The 19,925-nt window shown below is 34.3% G+C and overlaps 1 protein-coding gene across 1 annotated transcript in view; it reads left to right on the top strand.

Moving 5' to 3' along the window:
- Positions 1-3,362, top strand: part of rorb (RAR-related orphan receptor B) — a 59,280-nt gene extending 55,918 nt beyond the window's left edge. The window contains exon 10 of the mRNA XM_041256245.1: positions 296-3,362. Within this exon, the coding sequence (XP_041112179.1) occupies positions 296-451 (156 nt within the window). The 3' untranslated portion in view covers positions 452-3,362. The remainder of the gene's footprint in view (positions 1-295) is intronic.
- The last annotated feature ends 16,563 nt before the right edge of the window (positions 3,363-19,925 follow it).

Here is a 19,925-nt window from a genome sequence, read left to right as displayed (position 1 = left end):
TGGGTAAAGTTATGTGATAAAAACATAGTAATGTAGGTCTCTACAGTTTTGTTTTAAGCAATAAACTGAATTGACCATACAACTTCTCACTGAAATAACAAATAATGTAAAGACCCAGGTGTGCTTACTCAAAGTAGTGAGTTTTTGACTGAAGACACTACTGATTTGAGCAGTTCTGTTCCATAACTCGGGAACAGAGCTGTACTAAATTAATCTGGTTGTAATATACATTAGTTTCCACAATATTATGGCAACATAAAATAGTAACTCATATTTGTCCTGTTTCATTTCACAGCTGATTGCTAGGATCCCAACATTATCAGCACTTTGTAATCTACACACAGAGGAACTCCAGGCGTTTAAACAGTTACACCCTGAAACCGTCAACATGCTCTTTCCTCCCCTGTACAAGGAACTCTTTAACCCGGACTCTTCAGCGTGCTCCAAGTGAAACAGCGCTCCACTACAGCCACTGGAGTGAAACACTTGTTACTGATAAAGCAATCTGTGAATGGAGACTGAAAATAATCACTACTGCAACACTAGGAATGTCCCGCACTCAGTACAGTTTTATTCACCGATACAGTTTAAAGAATGTAAATATGCACCTATTAAAAGGGGCTTTTCATAACTGACCAGAAATGTACAGACTTAGAACACGGTATGTTATCTTATCTCTGGGTAACTTATTTTAGATTTTTTTGGTTTATTTGGGGGTGTGTGTGCAGGGGAGGTTGGAGAATCTGTTGGTAAGTTTTGAAAGAGTAATTCTTACAAAAGTTATATTGTAGCTGTACCATAGAGCAGAGCGTACAGTATTAATACCTGTTCTGATCATTGTTTAGATGTAATTTAAGAGAACATTTGCCTGTGAGGCTAATAATTGGTTTTATGTTTTTAGTTTAGTTTTACATGTACAGAATTTGTAAAAATGAAACAGGATTTGTAAGACATTTGTGATATATTGGGAACAAAATAATTAGGTTGGTTAAAATTTAATATAAGCCTTGTCTGGATTATTTATAATTTTTTTATGAAAAGAAGGTGTGATATTTCAAGTTTCATAGACTACTGCAGACCTCTAATGAACTAGATTAATTGCTAGTTTTTCCATATGAAGAAATATTTTTTGTGAAAAAAGGACAAACAGACATACTTTAAATAGCCCGTGTAAATGCATTGTCAACAACGACCGGACTGCTTTAGCAGAAATACTACCGTATTTTGGTAGATAGCTCGGCCTGAGAGGTTTCCATTCTAACTACTGCACTACAACCCTAGCTTTACACCACTTGGTATGTCTGGGAATTTTGCTTTATTTTTCCTTGCCTCAGACCACAGTGTTGAAGACACTTTTGCACATTTGGCCTACACATGTTATCAACTGAAGACAAATGAAGGCTCATGAACAGCAATAATTATTAAGCTACCATATCCCAAAAAACTATAGGGTCATAGTAGTTTTTATTTTAGTGAGCATGATATGGCAGATGTATTGCCAAACAAATTGCTGTATTACAAACTTTTTTGCAAAAGGTATATTTGAGGAGCACATGAAAGCTTTCAAATTGATATTTTGGCTGTATATTTTGTAAGAAAGCAGCCTCCAAATTCAGCTTTGTTTCAGTCTCCTTTAAAACAGTGTTTAAATAACATTTAATTTCCTCTCAATTCTAGTTTATTTTCCTGTGCATTCACATTCAATGGTTATTGGCTACACGTTTTCTGGCCTTTAGCTTAATGAAGATCTTTAGCTAATTGTGTATACAAAAAGTCATAAGTGGCCAATGCATATCAGTGTCTCCGTGTTTCTTGTGTAACCTGACTAGGCTGCTAACTCACTCATCACCCAGAACAAGCAATATACAGTACATGGATGTATCTGATATCATTGATAGTTTAACCATGGTATGTGATAACATGATTTATCAGAATACCTTTTTATTCAAAAACGGTTTGTATCGCTAACTTATTGCTTTAGAACAGTTGTATTATGGGATGGGGAGTATTCAGATCTTAGATTTCTGCAATACCTTGTGTAGTATCTTTACTAGCATTGTTATCCAAGTTTATTTGGTAACGTTTACTTTTGTAGTAGCAAAAGTCACTCCCCTTAGCTTAACAAAGACATGAATAAAGTTCAGAATGTCATGTAAAGGAACTGTTAGCGATTCTCATGCTAGGGCAGGGTAATGAAAGTCATTCCACTGAAGCGCTGGTTATGTCCGGATGCATTTGTTTTTGTTTGTTTGTTTGTTTTTAGGGGTTATTTTATAGTAAGTTTGTGATAGACAATCACTTAGTGTGTGTACTTGGTAATGTTTCTGAGTTTCACAGCACATTTGTTCAAAAGTCTATTTTCTGTTTAAATGTAATATAAATAAATAAATAAATAATGTGCCCATTTATAATAATTCATTTTGCTTGCTATGTTTGTTTCTTTGTTGCTTCTCCTTTGTTGTTGTATTGACTGCTCAGGGAATGATTAAGCTATATTGTCAGCACACTAGCTCTGATAATCTGGTTTGAATTCACCAATTTTTGAGAACTAGTTATTTATTGGATGGAGTCAGTGGTACAATATTAAGAAAGTGTTTAGTGTGCATGAGAAGATACATTGAATACAAGATACAGTTATTACTCATGAATGAGTATCTGAAGTTGTTTTACAAAACTGGTGGCCATTTTAGTCAAAATTCCAACTGAAGATCACTGAAGATTACAAATACTGTATCTGGTTTGTCCCAGTGGTTGGCATTTTATATTCTTGTTTCCTCCACCAGATGGCAGCATGATAAAAGCCATGATTAATATCCAACAGTAATTCACACAACACAAAAAAAACAATATTTGTTCCTGTAATTTTGCATTACTGTTGGTGGGGGGAAAAATAAAAAGAACTGACACACTAACAAAACAACATAATGTTTGGTTTCCAAAGCCTACCTAGGCGTTCCATCCTAGTTTGTATACATACAGTGTACTTTGTTTCACTCAGAAATTCAAGTAATTACACCCTGGCGTAAACAGTTTTAAGAGAGCAAACTTTTCAGTCTTTTTGTTTATGCAACTGCATGTCAACATTTGTAGTGAAAGTAAAATATGTTTTATTTTGATTTGTGGTGTTATTTATTTATTATGTATTTAAAATGGGTGTTTTACCACATGTGCTGTTTTGCTTGCAAGCATGTGCTCAAATGGAATTGATACAGGTCAAAGTCAATAAAAATGTATTTTTGAAATGGCCACTAAAAGTGACCTTGGAATTCTTGAGGGGTCTCTTACTGTATTCAACAAAATGTTGATTGTACAGCTATGGCCAAAAGTTTTGCATCCCTCCTATAAAATTAACACATTTTACTTCATAAAGTCAAACGAAACCTGCTGAATAATTTTACAAACATTGAATTAAAAAAACTGATGGACACACACACACACACACAAGCACCTATGGCAACATGCTGATCATGATCAGAAAATGTTTCTTTTCAAAATGTAAAGCTTTGATGTGCAGATATGCTGGCTTCAAACAACTTAAAAAAGAAATACCAGGTTTCAGCCATTAGTAATGTGTTAAACAGCAAAAATATTAAAATTAAACTTATGATGCCATTCTGGCTTTTTTTCAAAATACGAGCTGAAGTGGCTTTAAGCAGCTCCATTTGAAGCCACAACTTTCACTAATTGGTAATAAACACATATTTTATTTAAATGTAGTCAAACCAGAATGGTCTGTAGCTTTTTATAGGCAGCACTAAATCAACTTCCTGTCCCATTTACTGAATGGTCACTTTGTCAAAGACAATCACTTATTGGGGCAGACATTGCACTGTAGCTACCTCAGGGACCTTTGTAGATAAAAAGCTGAAGGAATGGCAAATATAGCTGCCTGGAATCAACAGCACTGTCATACAGTATTATAAGTAGAAAATACCCAGACAAGGCTTTCAGGGTTGATAAATGTGCTGAACATCTAGCAGTGGAGTTAACAGTTTAACATTGTAAGTAATCAGAAAATGAAAACGTTGAAAATATATGTGAAGAGGCCATTAATTTTTTCATAGTAGTTGAGAATTATTCATTAGGACATTTGCAGGAAGGAAAGGAACTATATCTGGTACTGCAGGTAGGAGCCCCTTCAGAGATCAACTCAATAATAAGAGTTCTAAAGCATTGAAAAATGTTTTACAACAAGGCGTATTTATTTCAGGCAGTTACTTAAAGTATTTCACTATATCATAAGGACGTCAGGGGCACGTTAATTTGCAGCTACAGTCGGTACCGTTTTATCAGGACGCCTCAGGGGAAGAAAAAAAAATGTCCTAATGCCCCAGCACCTGTCCCAGTTAAACACGAGGCAGTTGAGATGACCTTAGTCATGCTTTTTTGATTCTTAATGAAAAGAAAAAGAATGAAATCACATCAAATTCTAATTAAAAGTGAAATACATCATTCAAAATCCGAGTCAATGTTTTGTTTTTGTTTTTTTTATTCCTAAACAAAATTAATCGCACTTGTGATGTTGACATGCCAAATTTCTTTGCAACAGCAGACTGAGAAACCACAGGAGACTTTTTCAAGAGTTCAACACGGTTTACGCAATTTACACAAGTCACAGTGTAATAACATACTCACTAACTGTGCTTTGCAACCTCTTGCTCTGAAAAGTGATCTCCATTCATTTGAAAATACTGTTTCCCAATTAAACCAAGTGACGTCCCAATTAAATAACATAAATAGCATTGGGAAGAACCATCTCACAGAGTTGTATCCCATTTAAGCAGCAATCCCGATTACCAGTATGCCGATTAAACGGTGGTTTAATCTCCACCAAATTGTGAAATCAGCTAAAAGCTCTTGGTCTGTGTTGCATTGAGATTATTTTTGGTACTTACTTATTTTTGGTATCCAACTGTGTTAGGTATAGTAGCAATAATCAAAATCATTTTGTTGTAGTTATGCATACTTTATAAGATTAATTTTGCCTTTGCATGTTGTTTCTTGTAAGTATTTTTTTTTTTTTTTGGGGGGGGGGGGGGGGGGTGCCATTCCTTATTGTATGCAGTTTCGTTATTTTATTAAGACAGTTTTAGGATAACAGTCACATTAACTAACAACTGCAGCATTCAACTGATCCCCCCCTTATGTGGATATATTTTCCCCTGCACATTTGTGAAGTGGACATCTGACTGGTCATCCTCTACTGTATGTCAAAAAAAAAGCTAGTTTAATCCCTATAGTCTGTAATTCATTTGTATCTCATAGGTGTCTAACTTGCACTGTAAATTTGATCAGCCAGGGTTTGATGCAGTTTGAACCATTTTAAACCTATGTAATTATCAGCACATGTACTATATTTATGCAGGTTATTAAAATGACAAATTACACACTTTCACATGAATAAAAGCATATAGCCCATATATAAAACAAAAACCAAATCTAGCACTGAATCTTAAATACGTTTTTAAATTGAGCAAACAAGGCTTACTGTCACTTCATTTGTTGTGTAAATAATTTGTGAAAATTGATTAGATACATGTTTTAAGATTCTGCAGACATTTTGGAGGGGAAAATGACGAAGCAAATTATACTGATGCACCCGCCTCACCATACAATAGGAATAATGTACTTTTTTATTATTAAGAACTGATTATAATGCATCTTCTGGTTTCCTCTGTGATTTATTGTCAGCAAAGGTAACACATATAGGACCGTCCTTCTTTGTAATACTAGTACAGACTACTCTGATTTTCTTAAGAGTATTAACTGAATGTTAATGCTAACATTTTGCATCTTTCAAGATTTAATATGCAAAGGTTTCTTATGTAAATTTGTAGTTTTAAAATATTCTGCAACAGCTCATTTGTATATAGCATGACAGGATGTATCATCCCCAATATTGAATGACCAGCTAATTTTAATAGAAATGAATAAACTGCTAATTAAGTGCAAAATTCAAGCCTGGTTTGCCAACACTTCCCATTTGGCACTATGGGCTCAGATAAACCATGAATTTATATAAAGAGGAGAATAAACATTTTCAGAACCCAGTGCTTATTCTCTCCACAGTAAGGTGCCTCCTTTTTACTGTCTTGTCTTTTGAAGATTCCAATAATCAGAGAGGAAGACTAAAAGTGAACAAGAGAAAGGAAATCTCCTTTTACAATAACAACCCCAAACAGTATGACTGAAACATTAGAAAACACCTGAAACATAAAAGCTCAAATAATAAAAATACTAGACTCTATTTTAGAAATACTGTATTTCTGTGTATCTATTTTTTTCTAATATATATATATATATATATATATATATATATATATATATATATATATATATACTATATATAATAGATATATAGTGTTTAATAATTTTTATAATGATCAAGTTTCAGTAAATATAACTGACTGAAAAAAAAAAAAAAACCCTTGGAACGGTTAAGTGCAATCGTTTAAAGTTATACACCTGATCCCACTTAAATAAAAACACACACATTAAAATTTACCTAAGATGAAACAAATTGTTTTTTTAACACAGTTAGTATAAGACAAATTTCTTTAAACCCAGATTACACAAATCTCTTCTCTGATTAAATTAAACTGATAAAAACGACAATGAACTATAAATTAATATCTGATTTTTAAAATAATATTTATATTATATTATTATTATTATATAGTAATAATAAATAATAATACGAGTACTATTTAATTGGATGCTCATGCCATTATTGTAGTTTTAGACAATGACACACTTACTGTCTGACAAATGTATGTATGTTAGACATCTTACATTTTACAATACTTTAGAATATAATGAGTATCATTGTCTTTCCAGTTCTGTAAAAAAAAAAAAAAAAAAAAAAGGTAAAATGTTGAGTTAATTTTTTAATGCAAAGAGAATACTGAATGTTTGCTGTAGATGACAATCAATGTTTGTTTTCTTTATTTTATGCTAATAAATAAATAAATTGTATAAGATAGACATCGGTTTGTGTTCTTGAACCAAAAAAAAAAAAAACTTCTTCTGCTTATAGAATGTTGGACACTTGCTCAACCAATCAAAATGCAGGACTGCGCTATTGTACAAAATGGCTCATCACTATTACTAAGTTCTTATTAATTAGTCTGCCATTTCTGTAATATTAATGAATTCCAGACTTTTTATTACATTACAGTAATGATCACAAAGAATGCAGCACCTTTGGATTTTCATTAATATGGTAACTTTTTGATTTGGACTAGTTTAAGTTGTAATAATATAATACCTTATTTGAATTAAAATCATGTAGAACACAACTATCGAAATAGACAACATTTCAAGTGAATGTAAAGGGCCAATTTTATTAGAAATATAACTAAATAAAGGAAAAATTAAAGGTGCAACAACTAAGCTAAATACAGAAAGGAAGAATGAACTAAACTAAACAGTACAGAAAAGGAAATATAAACAACGACACCCCACTCCCACTGGTTGAATAGCAATCCAAAGCAATCTACAGGAGATTCCTTTAAACCAGTCTTACACTGCACGATTTTTGCAATCGGGAGACGCGGCGCCACTCACACTTATCGATTGAGCTACGACTTCTCACTGTTGATTGGGGATTGCAAGCTACACACACTACACAAGATATCTTGTCGTGGACTCCACCTATTTTCATTGCAGAATCGTAGACATCATTCGGGAGAATCGTGGACTCAAGCGAGGAGGTGATCGCCGTTGTCAGTGCATTGTTTTGCACAGAAAAAAAGAAGAAAATGCAGAGAAGATCCATTTGGACGCGCAATTGGCTTAATGGACGTGGCTATTACGGACTGATGATGCGAGTCGAGGTGCATCCAAAATAATAAAATCTAATCTGTTCAAAAAGTGCAACATTCCCTCATAGTAGAAAACATTATTAGATTAAAAGATTGACATAGGAGATTGGCCATCAAATGATCTTCATCAGAATATCAAATTCTAATGAATAATTTGAAGACTTTTAAACTAATAAGTACTATGAGCGAGTGTTGTGCTTTTGAACAGACTAGAATACAACTTTAATAGTAGGCCACTACAACTTTGTTATAGGTTTAAATATGCAACAACGTAATCTACATTCTCTTAACTTCTCAGACACAGACGCACGCCCCTCCTTGTATTTTGAATAAATTAGCAATGCAAGCATACAGTAGGGGTTTGAAAGGGATATCGAATACGAGTGACTGTAGAAATTGATTGCCACGAGAGCACACACTACCACACATAGTATCTGCTTAGACGTTAACAAGTTATTATTTACTTACCAGGTACCTTCAATGAGCAATCATGATAGGAAATGTCACTTATGTCAAAGAGGAGCACAACCTTTCTCTTCGTCGTCATTGTTGCTAGCTTGTCCTTTTGGCTGCTGGCAGCATTCGTAAAGAAATCGTCCCTTAGCCCCTCACACACTTCACATATTGCTTTGTTGGGGAATAAAGTTTTCTGACTTGTTAGAAATTTGTCGGGACGTCTTAAGAACGATGGGAGATCGCAGAAGCTATTAACGGGGCATCTCACACTTATCGACCATTTTGTCCCGGACAACCTCATTTTCTCCCAGATTTTAAGAAATTAGTCGCCGATTCCTCAGCTCTTCGGCGATCAGCAAACATTGTGCAGTGAAAGATTAAACGCAGAATGATAGTTGCCTTAAGAAACCCACATCAATTTGTATAAATCACATACAAACTATTACTGTAGTGTTAATTAACTCAATGCACGAATTGAAAGCAATAATACTTTTCTTACATTCTACCTAAAACAAAACATTATTTTTACTTTAAGTTCTGCTTATTCCCGAGTTCACAAAAGGATTAAAACACTTCTTATTGAATAGTTAATGGACGTTCGCTGCCTCCTCCTGCTGATCCGTGTCTTCAACGATACAGGCGCTCGAAGGCTCTCCTTCTGGCAAGGACAGGTCCATGTTCCGCGGGGTCTGCCTTCCTCGCATTTCGTCTCCACTTAAGAGTACAAAATAAAGGTCTTTGCAAAGAACAAAAGTCATTAACCTTTTAGGTATTCCACTGAAACAGCAATCCCTCCATAAATTGAATATACTTTAGTTTAGGATGACTTCAAATGTTCATCCAACTCTTAATCCAGTGATGAATCGGGGCTGAGTTGAGATTTGATTACAAATACTTTTAGGATTTTAAACATCTTACACAGGGAACTCCCACACCAAGGCAAATACAAGATATTTCAGTTTTTTTATTTTTCTTAAAAATATTTCCCAGCATAAAAACAATGTCAACATACAATCATTGATTCTGAGTTTCAGTGTTTAAAAATTAAATATCAAACAGAACAAAATTTCAATGTACCATTTGTAATTCAGTAATATGAGAGAATTGGTCAGCAGTCTGAATACTTTTGCAAGGCACTGTGTGTATATATATATATATATATATATATATATATATATATATATATATATATATATATATATATATATATATATATATACACATACACACACACACACACACACACAGTACTGTGCAAAAGTTTTAGGCAGGTGTGAAAAAATACTATAAAGTAAGAATGGTTTCAAAAATAGACATTTTAATAGATTATATTGATCAATTAACTAAATGCAAAGTGAGTGAACAGAAGAAAAATCTACATCAAATCCATATTTGGTGTGACCACCCTTTGCCTTCAAAACAGCATAAATTCTTCTAGGTACACTTGCACACAGTTTTTGAAGGAACTCGGCAGGTAGGTTGGCCCAAACATCTTGGAGAACTAACCACAGTTCTTCTGTGGATTTAGGCAGCCTCAGTTGCTTCTCTCTCTTCATGTAATCCCAGACAGACTCGATGATGTTGAGATCAGGGCTCTGTGGGGGCCATACCATCACCTCCAGGACTCGTTCTTCTTTACGCTGAAGATTGTTCTTAATGACATTTGTTGTATGTTTGGGGTCGTTGTCATGCTGCAGAATAAATTTGGGGCCAATCAGATACCTCCCTGATGGTACTGCATGATGGATAAGTATCTGCCTGTACTTCTTAGCATTGAGGAGACCATTAATTCTTACCAAATCCCCAACTCCATTTGCAGAAATGCAGCCCCAAACTTGCAAGGAACCTCCACCATGTTTCACTGTTGCCTGAAGACATTCATTCGTGTACCACTCTCCAGCCCTTCGGCCAACAAACTGCCTTCTGCTACAGCCAAATATTTCAAATTTTGACACATCAGTCCAGAGCACCTGCTGCCATTTTTCTGCACCCCAGTTCTTGTGTTTTCATGCATAGTTGAGTCGCTTGGCCTTGTTTCCACGTCGGAGGTATGGCTTTTTGGCCGCAAGTCTTCCATGAAGGCCACTTCTGACCAGACTTCTCCGGACAGTAGATGGGTGTACCAGGGTCCCACTGTTTTCTGCCAATTCTGAGCTGATGGCATTGCTGGACATCTTCCGATTGTGAAGGGAAGTAAGCATGATGTGTCTTTCATCTGCTGCAGTAAGTTTCCTTGGCCGACCACTGCGTTTATGGTCCTCAACGTTGCCCGTTTCTTTGTGCTTCTTCAAAAGAGCTTGGACAGCACATCTGGAAACCCCTGTCTGCCTTGAAATTTCTGCCTCGGAGAGACCTTGCTGATGCAGTATAACTACCTTGTGTCTTGTTGCTGTGCTTAGTCTTGCCATGGTGTATGACTTTTGACAGTAAACTGTCTTCAGCAACCTCACCTTGTTAGCTGAGTTTGGCTGTTCCTCATCCAGTTTTATTCCAGTTTTTTAATCATTAGCACCTGTTTGGTATAATTGTTTAATCATACACCTGACTATATGCCTACAAAATCCCTGACTTTGTGCAAGTGTACCTAGAAGAACTGATGCTGTTTTGAAGGCAAAGGGTGGTCACACCAAATATGGATTGATTAAGATTTTTCTTCTGTTCACTCACTTTGCATTTAGTTAATTGATAAATATAAACTATTAACATGTCTATTTTTGAAAGCATTCTTACTTTTTGTAATAAAAGTTGTTGATGGATTTTGAAAACGTGTGATTTGTGTGTGTGTGTGTGTGTGTGTGTGTGTGTATATATATATATATATATATATATATATATATATATATATATATATATATATATATATATATATATATATATATTAAGATAGCAGGGAGGGGGTTAAAAGTCCTCCCTGCTAAAAACATGTGAAAATGCACCGTTGGGTGAATGGGCTAAGGGTGTGAATTGTGTTAATTGCTTTTTATTGTTTAGATAATTCCCTGCACCTGGTGCTAATTGTAAATTGGAGCCAGGTGCAGGGTATTTAAAAGTGGCAGCCAATTTTTTAAAGGCTGTTGTGAGTGAAGAGCCTGGTTACGAAAAGGCAACCGTAAAGTATCGTGTGCCGAAAGGGTACTTGAGTGTATGCGTGTGTGTATACGTCTTTTTGTGAACCGGTAAACAGATTAGCTGTCCGGTCTGTGTAGTTAGGTTCCAGATTGTGTTGTACTTAGTGCTCCGAATGGGAGCTAGGTGTTTATTTTCTGTTTTGTTTATTTCTGTTTATTAAAAGTGTGCTTCAGCACTGTAAAAATCAATTTCTTGTGTCTTGGGTCTGAATTTAAAGGGGCAACGAACTGTGTGAGTGGCGGGATCAATTACATATACCCGGCATCTCCACCATATGTAACATAGCAGGGAGGGGGTTAAAAGTCCTCCCTGCTAAAAACATGTGAAAATGCACTGTTGGGTGAATGGGCTAAGGGTGTGAATTGTGCTAATTGTTTTTTATTGTTTAGATAATCCCCTGCACCTGGTGCTAATTGTAAATTGGAGCCAGGTGCAGAGTATTTAAGAGAGGCAGACAGTTTTCTCAAGGTTGCTGAGGGAAGAGCCCGACTGTGTGTGTGAGAGCAGTCGTATCAGAGAAAGGTAGTGTGTAAGTTTTAGTTTGTGGCAGGTAAACGGCTTAGCCGTCCTGCGGGTTAGTAAGGAATATATTGATGTTTAGTCAGAGCTCCAAAGGAGAGCTAGGTGTTTCTTTTGTTTCTGTCTTGTGATTTTTGATTTGTATTTATTAAAAGTGCGCGTCAGTGCTGGAAAAATCAATTTTATAATATATATTATATATATATATATATATATATATATATATATATATATATATATATATATATATATATATCTCTTGGTGAAAAAAATAAAACTATTTAAAATATAGGAACACAAAAAGAAGGCAAAGACCATCTATTCAATAGATGTAGTATTCATGATTTTGTTGGTGTCTATGTAAAACATTTAAAATCAGTATACAGTTTAATTAAGAATATGTTTTTATTTGGCATTTTTTCAAAAATCTTAGCACAATTGTATTAAACAGTTGTTTTTTGTGTATTTATTTATTTATTTATTTTTAATAGCATACCCTTCTCATTATTATTATATCATATCTCATTATTATCTTATTTTAGCATGATTGCCTTTTTTCAGTGAAGGGCACAAAAGACAAATGGTCAAAACAATATATAAACTGATTCTTATCAAACTAACTGCTCATTAATGTGTAACTTCCAAAAGTAATATTGAGACAAAAGTAGGACAGCTCTTCTCAAAGTGAATTATATATACCATTAATATATCAATGGCAATCTTTTCTTAAATTGTTTAAATTACTTTGTGAAAATCATATACTTTTCTCCATCATACATAAATAAAAGTATTTAAAACCAGCAAGTACAGGCTATCAGCAGACTATTAAAAATGTACACAGACTTGATCAAACAGCCAGTATTACAGCCTTGCAGCAGATTCAAGTACAGTTATTTATATTAGCTTCATAAAACAAAGAGAAAGGGACCTAGGCTGTCCATTATGTTTGTAGCTGCGAAATGTCAATACAGAAGCACAAAACAAATCTATTATTAAACTTACATATATCTCTATTTTTAATGATTTTAAAGTAAATGTAACCATTTTATGTTAAGTATTTATTTCTAATAAAATGATTTAAATACTGTGCCTGATAATAGATTTCACTACACATCATTTACAATGTCTGTGCACCATTAAGCAAATTCATGTCACTTTGCTTAAAATTATTTCTTAGAAGATACAGATGCTTGCATCATTTTGGTTAAATATTAGTTTATTTTGTTCAGTTTTGGGTGAAAACACAATGGTTTGGATTCCTTAAATCATCCCAGACTGTTGGGGTAATCCATAGACATGCAGAATAAAGGTTAGATCTATTGCTCACCATAGAGACTTATCAAGCATATAATATATTATAGTAGTCATTTTATGGTAAACCTTTAGAAAGGAAATAACATCTACCACAAAATATTGATAATTGTGCATTGAAAAACTTTAAATTAAAATTTACAATTTAAAAAGAACACTGTCATTATGGTAAGAAAAACAAGAGATCATATTTCACTGTTCCAAAAGACATAGCGTCATATGTTCTCACATGCTGCTACAACTGTTTAAATAATGTACCTGGAATTTCTCTTTCCATTGTTAACATTCTGACTACTGTCTGTTTCAAAGGTTTTTTCAAGATGGCCGCTGGAGTGCACACCTATACTGATTAGGGGTGTGTCCTCTGATCACTGCAAAAAAGAGGGATTTAAATAAATAAATAAAATACTACAAAGATTATTGCCAAACAAGTAATAATGACCGAGTTATCCTATGGAACACGCACTTGCAGTTTTTTTTTTTTCTTTCTTGTTCCCGCAGTAATCAGAGGACCCACCCCTGACTTCAGTACACTACGGCGGCCATCTTAAAAAAAGACAAAAGCCTGGTAGATCTAGAGGACAGGAATTGCCAAGATATTCTAAATGCACTAAAAGATGGTTAACCTTACATAATTGCATTACAGAAACAGCTGACTCTCGGGAGTCCTTGGACAAAATATGTCTGTTGTAGTTTTAATATTTAAAAAGCAGTATTCTAAGTACATAAGTCTTAACTCCTACTAAAAAGGAAAATCTGCATGATTTATGAATTGACCTGGCTTCCCAGTGCTAAAGTGGCCAGGCAATCCAGAAAGTGAGTCAACTGCTGAAAATGCTAAAAAGCATAATTTCCTAATATGGAGCAAATATTTTGTAACCACTCTGCATGATAAACATATTAATATTGTTTGAAACAATTTTATTCAAAGCATTTCAACGGTTCTCTATGTCAAAAGTGTCTTCCCAATAATTTAGAGAAAGTGTAGTTATCTTGGGCCAGATCCTTTTAGTTTCAGCGGTATTTGAATGTGGTCCAATAAACACATTCGGATTACACTTTTTACTTTTATAATGTTTGTGTGTATGCAACAAAACTTTAAAGCAGCAATTAGTCCCATTTTAACAAACGGAAGGTGTAAAAACAAGCTTTGCCGGCAGGACCAGCGAACAATACAACAATCAACGGTATCTTTATTACCTTTCTTTTTAAATTGTTTTTATATAGAACTGCCTGCAATGGCAACCAGTTTCAAAACTTTATTGGATCAAAATGTGTCTTCAAGGTCCAAATCCAGTGAGTCTCAAAATTCTTTCACTTCAAGCTGTGATACATCAACTTCCCAACAGTTTTCACCATCACCCAGCCTCTCATCGCTAGCTTTTGAATCTAGCAGTTTGCATGAAGATCAGATAAAAGAACCTAATTGCAAAACACAACCTAGCTTTTCAACATATGTTCATGCACGTTTCTTTTGGTAATATCTCGGTTACTGTATTACATGCTTTGTTGTCTGTGCCACTACATATTGGAGACCAAACATTAAATTTGCAGCTTTGTAAGTATGTTTTGTTGTAATGCACTGAGAATATATTGTATATTTCTATATTCATATATGCATATATACTTTTTGTTACACTCTACTTGTTGTTCAGATTGTGTCTTTAAATAGGGCACAGATTATGTTAATAGCTAGAAAGATAAATATGCATGCAGATAGCCAAAGCTTGGACAGAAAATTATCGAAACAATAAAAGCCTTTGTTCTACATTGTATTTTCAGTTGTATTGCTGTGTCCTTTTATTGTTCATAAAAATCCTGCACAACTTTTTCACCTTAATTTTTAATTCACCCTCTCTGTATAATATTAAGAATATATATAAACCCACATTGTTAATTACAGGGAATCTAAATTGCTTTTTTATTTGTTAGGTGCCTTTGCAACCTGGTTCAAACATTTGTGTTCCAAGGCACAAATTGAAGAGGATAAAACGTTCTACCCCCTCTCTGTACAAAAGTGATTTGGCTGTCTTGGTGTTTGTTAAAGAAACGTTAACAATTTAAAGCCTAACTGGTCGTCAGTCTGGTGTACATAAGAATCTTCAAACCAAAAGGCCAAAAAAGTTGATGCTGTAATTGGTATGTATTTAATTTGTTCAACCAGATGAAAAAAATAATAATAAATACGATTAGGTCCTGGTATCTGTTTAATTCTATATTTTTGTTTTTAAGCAAGTCTGTATTTTATATGCCATTTGTGGGATAAATCACTGCTATGCGACAAATACAGCCAGGAAACAAAAAGAACGCAAATTCATTTCCAAATTAGGCACTTTGGAACCTCTTGGAATGAACATTATAGTCTGAAGTCATTATGTCATTGTCCTTCGGAACAATTCTTTTGAAAGACAGCTCATTTTAACTTCTGAAGAAGGACTTATAGTCCGAAACTCCCTGATATAATAGATTTTTTTTTTTTAAATCAATTATTCATATTTTTGTGTACCTACATTACCTTTTCCTTTTTGATTTTGCACCTTTTGGTACACAGCAGTTTTGCTTTTAAAAATTATGAGTTTATATATATATATATATATATATATATATATATATATATATATATATATATATATATATATATAATATCCCCTTTGGGTTGAAGTGATCAATAAGTTGTGCCCTTGCAATCATAATGGTCATGTCCAAATGAAAACTAACAGGCAGCATAAGCAGTAGAATAGTTAGAAATATTTTGTTCTGATTTTTTCTTTTCAGGGCACGTTGTTTCAAAGTACCCTTCCTTTACTGTCCAACATGTTAGAAATGTCTTGAGAAAGAAGTGCAATAATGAAAGCAGCTGCAGAGTGAAAAACCTGAAGATCACTGAAGAAACATTCAAACAGTCAACTAAAATGGGTTTGATTTGAAGAAAGTTACTGTTTAAACTAAATCATAATGAATGTTGGTATTAATGTAGTTCAATGGTTCAGTAATGGTTTTATTGGTTGAAATTTACTGGTGAGTTTTTTAACCACTCTGACTCCTTGATTTTCTGACCTGCCTGTTTCTGCTGACTCTTTTACCAGTTAAACTGAATGAGAGCTGTTTAAAAGTAATGTGTGTGGTGGAGAGGGGTATTAAGGTTTACATACATTTAAATAAAATTTAAATTGTTACAAAGAATGCTCTTCTAAATTACTTAAATAAAAAAGGACAAAAATTGAATATGTTTATGGCTCAATTACGCTGCTATTTTGCGATATGTTCTTTTATGCATTTTTTAAATAAAAGTAATCAGAGTCTACTTAAGACATTTGGTGTTGCTTTATCATTACTTATGGTTCATTTTATAGGTATTTGTAGCAAAGAGTTTCAATTTCACTAATGTTACATTTTATTTGAAATCTTGATAAAGTCCAACAAACTCACTTGTAGTATACTTGCTTTATTTAATATGTTTCTACTGGGAACTTTAAGTATACTAATAGCACTTTTTATAATTCAGTTCAGTTTACTTGAAGTATTACTATTTAGTACATCAGTATGTTTCAAGTGCACTTTAGGTATACTAGAAGTATATTTTTAGTTTACTTGGAGTGGTATTATTTTATACTTAAGTATATTAAACGTATACTTTAAGTATACTAATAGTGTACTTTAAGCTACTCTTTTTGTAGACTTAAAATATACTTGTAAAACATATGATTATAGTAAAGTGAGCCAATTTAGGACCAAAATAGTTTAACAAAGTATACTTAAAGTATATGAAATGAAGTATACTTTTATATACTTATGTCTATACTAAAAAGTGTACTACTTTTTCATAAGGGAAATTAACTAAGAATAACATACAGTAGAAGCCCGTTCATCCGAACAGCTGGGGAACATAGCAATGGCTCTTATTAATGAGCGTTCCGATGTTTACAAAAATAGCAAAACAAGTACATATATTGCATTCTAAAGGTTTGTTTAAAAATAAGTATTTTTCTGATAACCTGAGTTTTATACTGTATATAACATCACTCTGCAAAGCACATCTGACTGTGGTACTGAAGCGCTATATACAAGTATATAAATGGAAAACTGATTCAAACAAGAGAAACACTGTTTTTTATTTGTATGCACATACATATCAGTTCGTTGCTTTCACATTTTTTAAATGTTAAAAAAAGGAAAAACTATCAACTGTATACAGTACAGAAGACAACTTTCAATACTATTCTCCAAACAGCAGACTGTATCCATAGTGCTGTTGGACCTATAGTTTTACACTTACATTTGAATGGATATTTCCCCCAAAACAACAATGAACATAGTTTATTACATTATAAATTATGCGATAATACAGTATCATGTCTTTCTTAACAGTGTGTCTAACTAAGGTTCTACCTCTAATTTGTAACTTACACTTCTTATCAATAAATTCACATTTATTATTTCAACTGTCTTATCTCTGCATGCAGCTCTCAACAATTACTAGACACGAAACCCCAGGCCCGGCACAAGCAGATACTAAGAACTTGAATTTGAAGCATATGTGGAAGCGACTGTAAGTGTAAATCACAGTCAGCACATACTAGCATAGAAACAAAAATCATTATCTCTCTTCCCACAGTATATAATGAGTAAAAGTGAAATGAATTAATATCTTATGTTTTTTTACATTTGTTTTTGTAATTTCTCAATATTGTGTATATAAGTCAGTGGTCACAAATCCAAAATAAACATTACTTTTCTTTACTTTAATATATGGTAAGACTAGTGTTTCAAACATGTATTAACTAAAAATAAAAGGTCTCCATGAATTTATATAACAAACATGCACATACCGTACTGCGCTAAAGTGTACATACTTAACGGTTACACCCCTGCTGTTTTTATGTATTGTTAATAAATACAGTATTGTGCACTTATGTGGAAATATGGAAATTTAACTTAAATGTCAAAGTTGTTGTTAGGCTTGTTGTTAACGAAAGAAAAGTAGGACAGTATGCCATTATGCTTTTTATCAGACATTACTATCAGTGGTGTAGTGGTAGATGAAAGTTTTGTTGGAGTTAAAAAGCTAGATTGAACAAATAAACATGAATAGATTGATTGTTATTGCCCACGCACCATTATTGTCTTTTCCAGTGAACATGCAGAAAGGTTGACGTTAGTCTGTGTCCACACTCAGACAGCGCAAGTTTGCTAATTCAACATCCAGATGAGGCGATGACAATATTCTTTGATACATTTTCCATGTGTGTGGTCAAATTTGAACATACAGGTAATGGACTAAAAAATGGAAACACCAATGTAAAGTCACTTAATAGGGCATTGGGCTACCACGTGTGACCAGTACGGACTGTACGCGGCGTGGCATAGAGTCTACCAGCCTCTGGAATTCTGCAGGAGGGATGCGGCACCATTCTTCCATGAGAAAGTCAATCAACTCACGCCTGGTTGATGGAGGTGGAAAACGCTGTCTCAGGCATTGTTCCAGAATATCCCGTAAGTGCTCAATTGGGTTCTGGTGACTGAGAAGGCCAATACATATGGATAGCATCAGTGTCATGCTCATCAAAACATTGGTGTGTGGATCTGTGTGGATGGGGGCATTGTCATCCTGGAAGACAATCCCCCCTGGCAGGAAAGAAATGCTGCAACATGGGGTGAAGATGATCACTCAGTACCATTAAGTAACGATTAGCATTGACCTTGCCTTCGAAGGGAATGAGTGCTCGCTCACCTGTTTTACCTTACACTTCGAATTAATGCATGGATATCACAATCCTGGAGTATGCACTTCTGCTCACTGTTGCCCTTTGCTGATTATGTCTTTCCCTCTGAGTTCCATGCCGACATCACCTTAGACACCATTGAGCTGTCTTGGTCACTGAAGCTCCTGCCAAACGCGTCGTAACAATCAAAGTCAAAGTCACTGAGCTCTTCTCTTGCAGCCATGCTAGACATAATTATAGGCAACCAGGCCTGTCCAGCATTTTTATACATGACCCTAAGCATGCTGGGATGTTATTTGCTTAATTAACTAATAAGCCACACCCGTGTGGAAGCCCTTGCTTTCAATATATTTGGTGTCCCTCATTTACCTAGGTGTTTCCATTTTTTTGTCCACTACCTATAGTTTGCTGGAAAAGATTTCTATTTATTTTTTAAAAATTCCCAAAAAAGTGGTGGATAATACATAATCATTATTTATAAAATCTTGTCTCGTTACTTGTTAAAAACTGTAACTTCACTGCTATACTACTTGGAAATGTTGTAAAACGGAAAGACAAAAGTGAGCTAGGGCGTCTGCGTTGCAAGCTGCACTGGAAGCATGTCTTGGGTTTGATTCCCACACAGGGTTTATATTGCAAACTTTAAACAAAATGAATATATTTTTTCTTATTCTTTTTCTTTATTTGCTTAGCAGACACCCTTATCCATCATTATTGATGAGGTGTCTAATATTTCTAATGTCACCTTGTTATACATCCATCTTCGCCTATGTGAGATTTTCCACACTGCCAATAAAGAAAATTGTCTGGTTTGGAAAAATCAACATCTAGAGGATTGGCTGCAGCTTCCACCTGTGCATGAGAAACCACCTTTTGTGCCACTTACTCAAGAGAAATTGCACAAATTGACTGGCTCTATGGGATCTGTGGACCTGTGGAAATTGTTCACGTATGATGAATTCAC

This window comes from Polyodon spathula, chromosome 1 (genome assembly GCF_017654505.1).
Source record: "Polyodon spathula isolate WHYD16114869_AA chromosome 1, ASM1765450v1, whole genome shotgun sequence".
Lineage (NCBI taxonomy): Eukaryota > Metazoa > Chordata > Actinopteri > Acipenseriformes > Polyodontidae > Polyodon > Polyodon spathula.
Note: the sequence above shows the minus strand (reverse complement) of the source record. Positions and strands in the feature narration are given on the sequence as shown.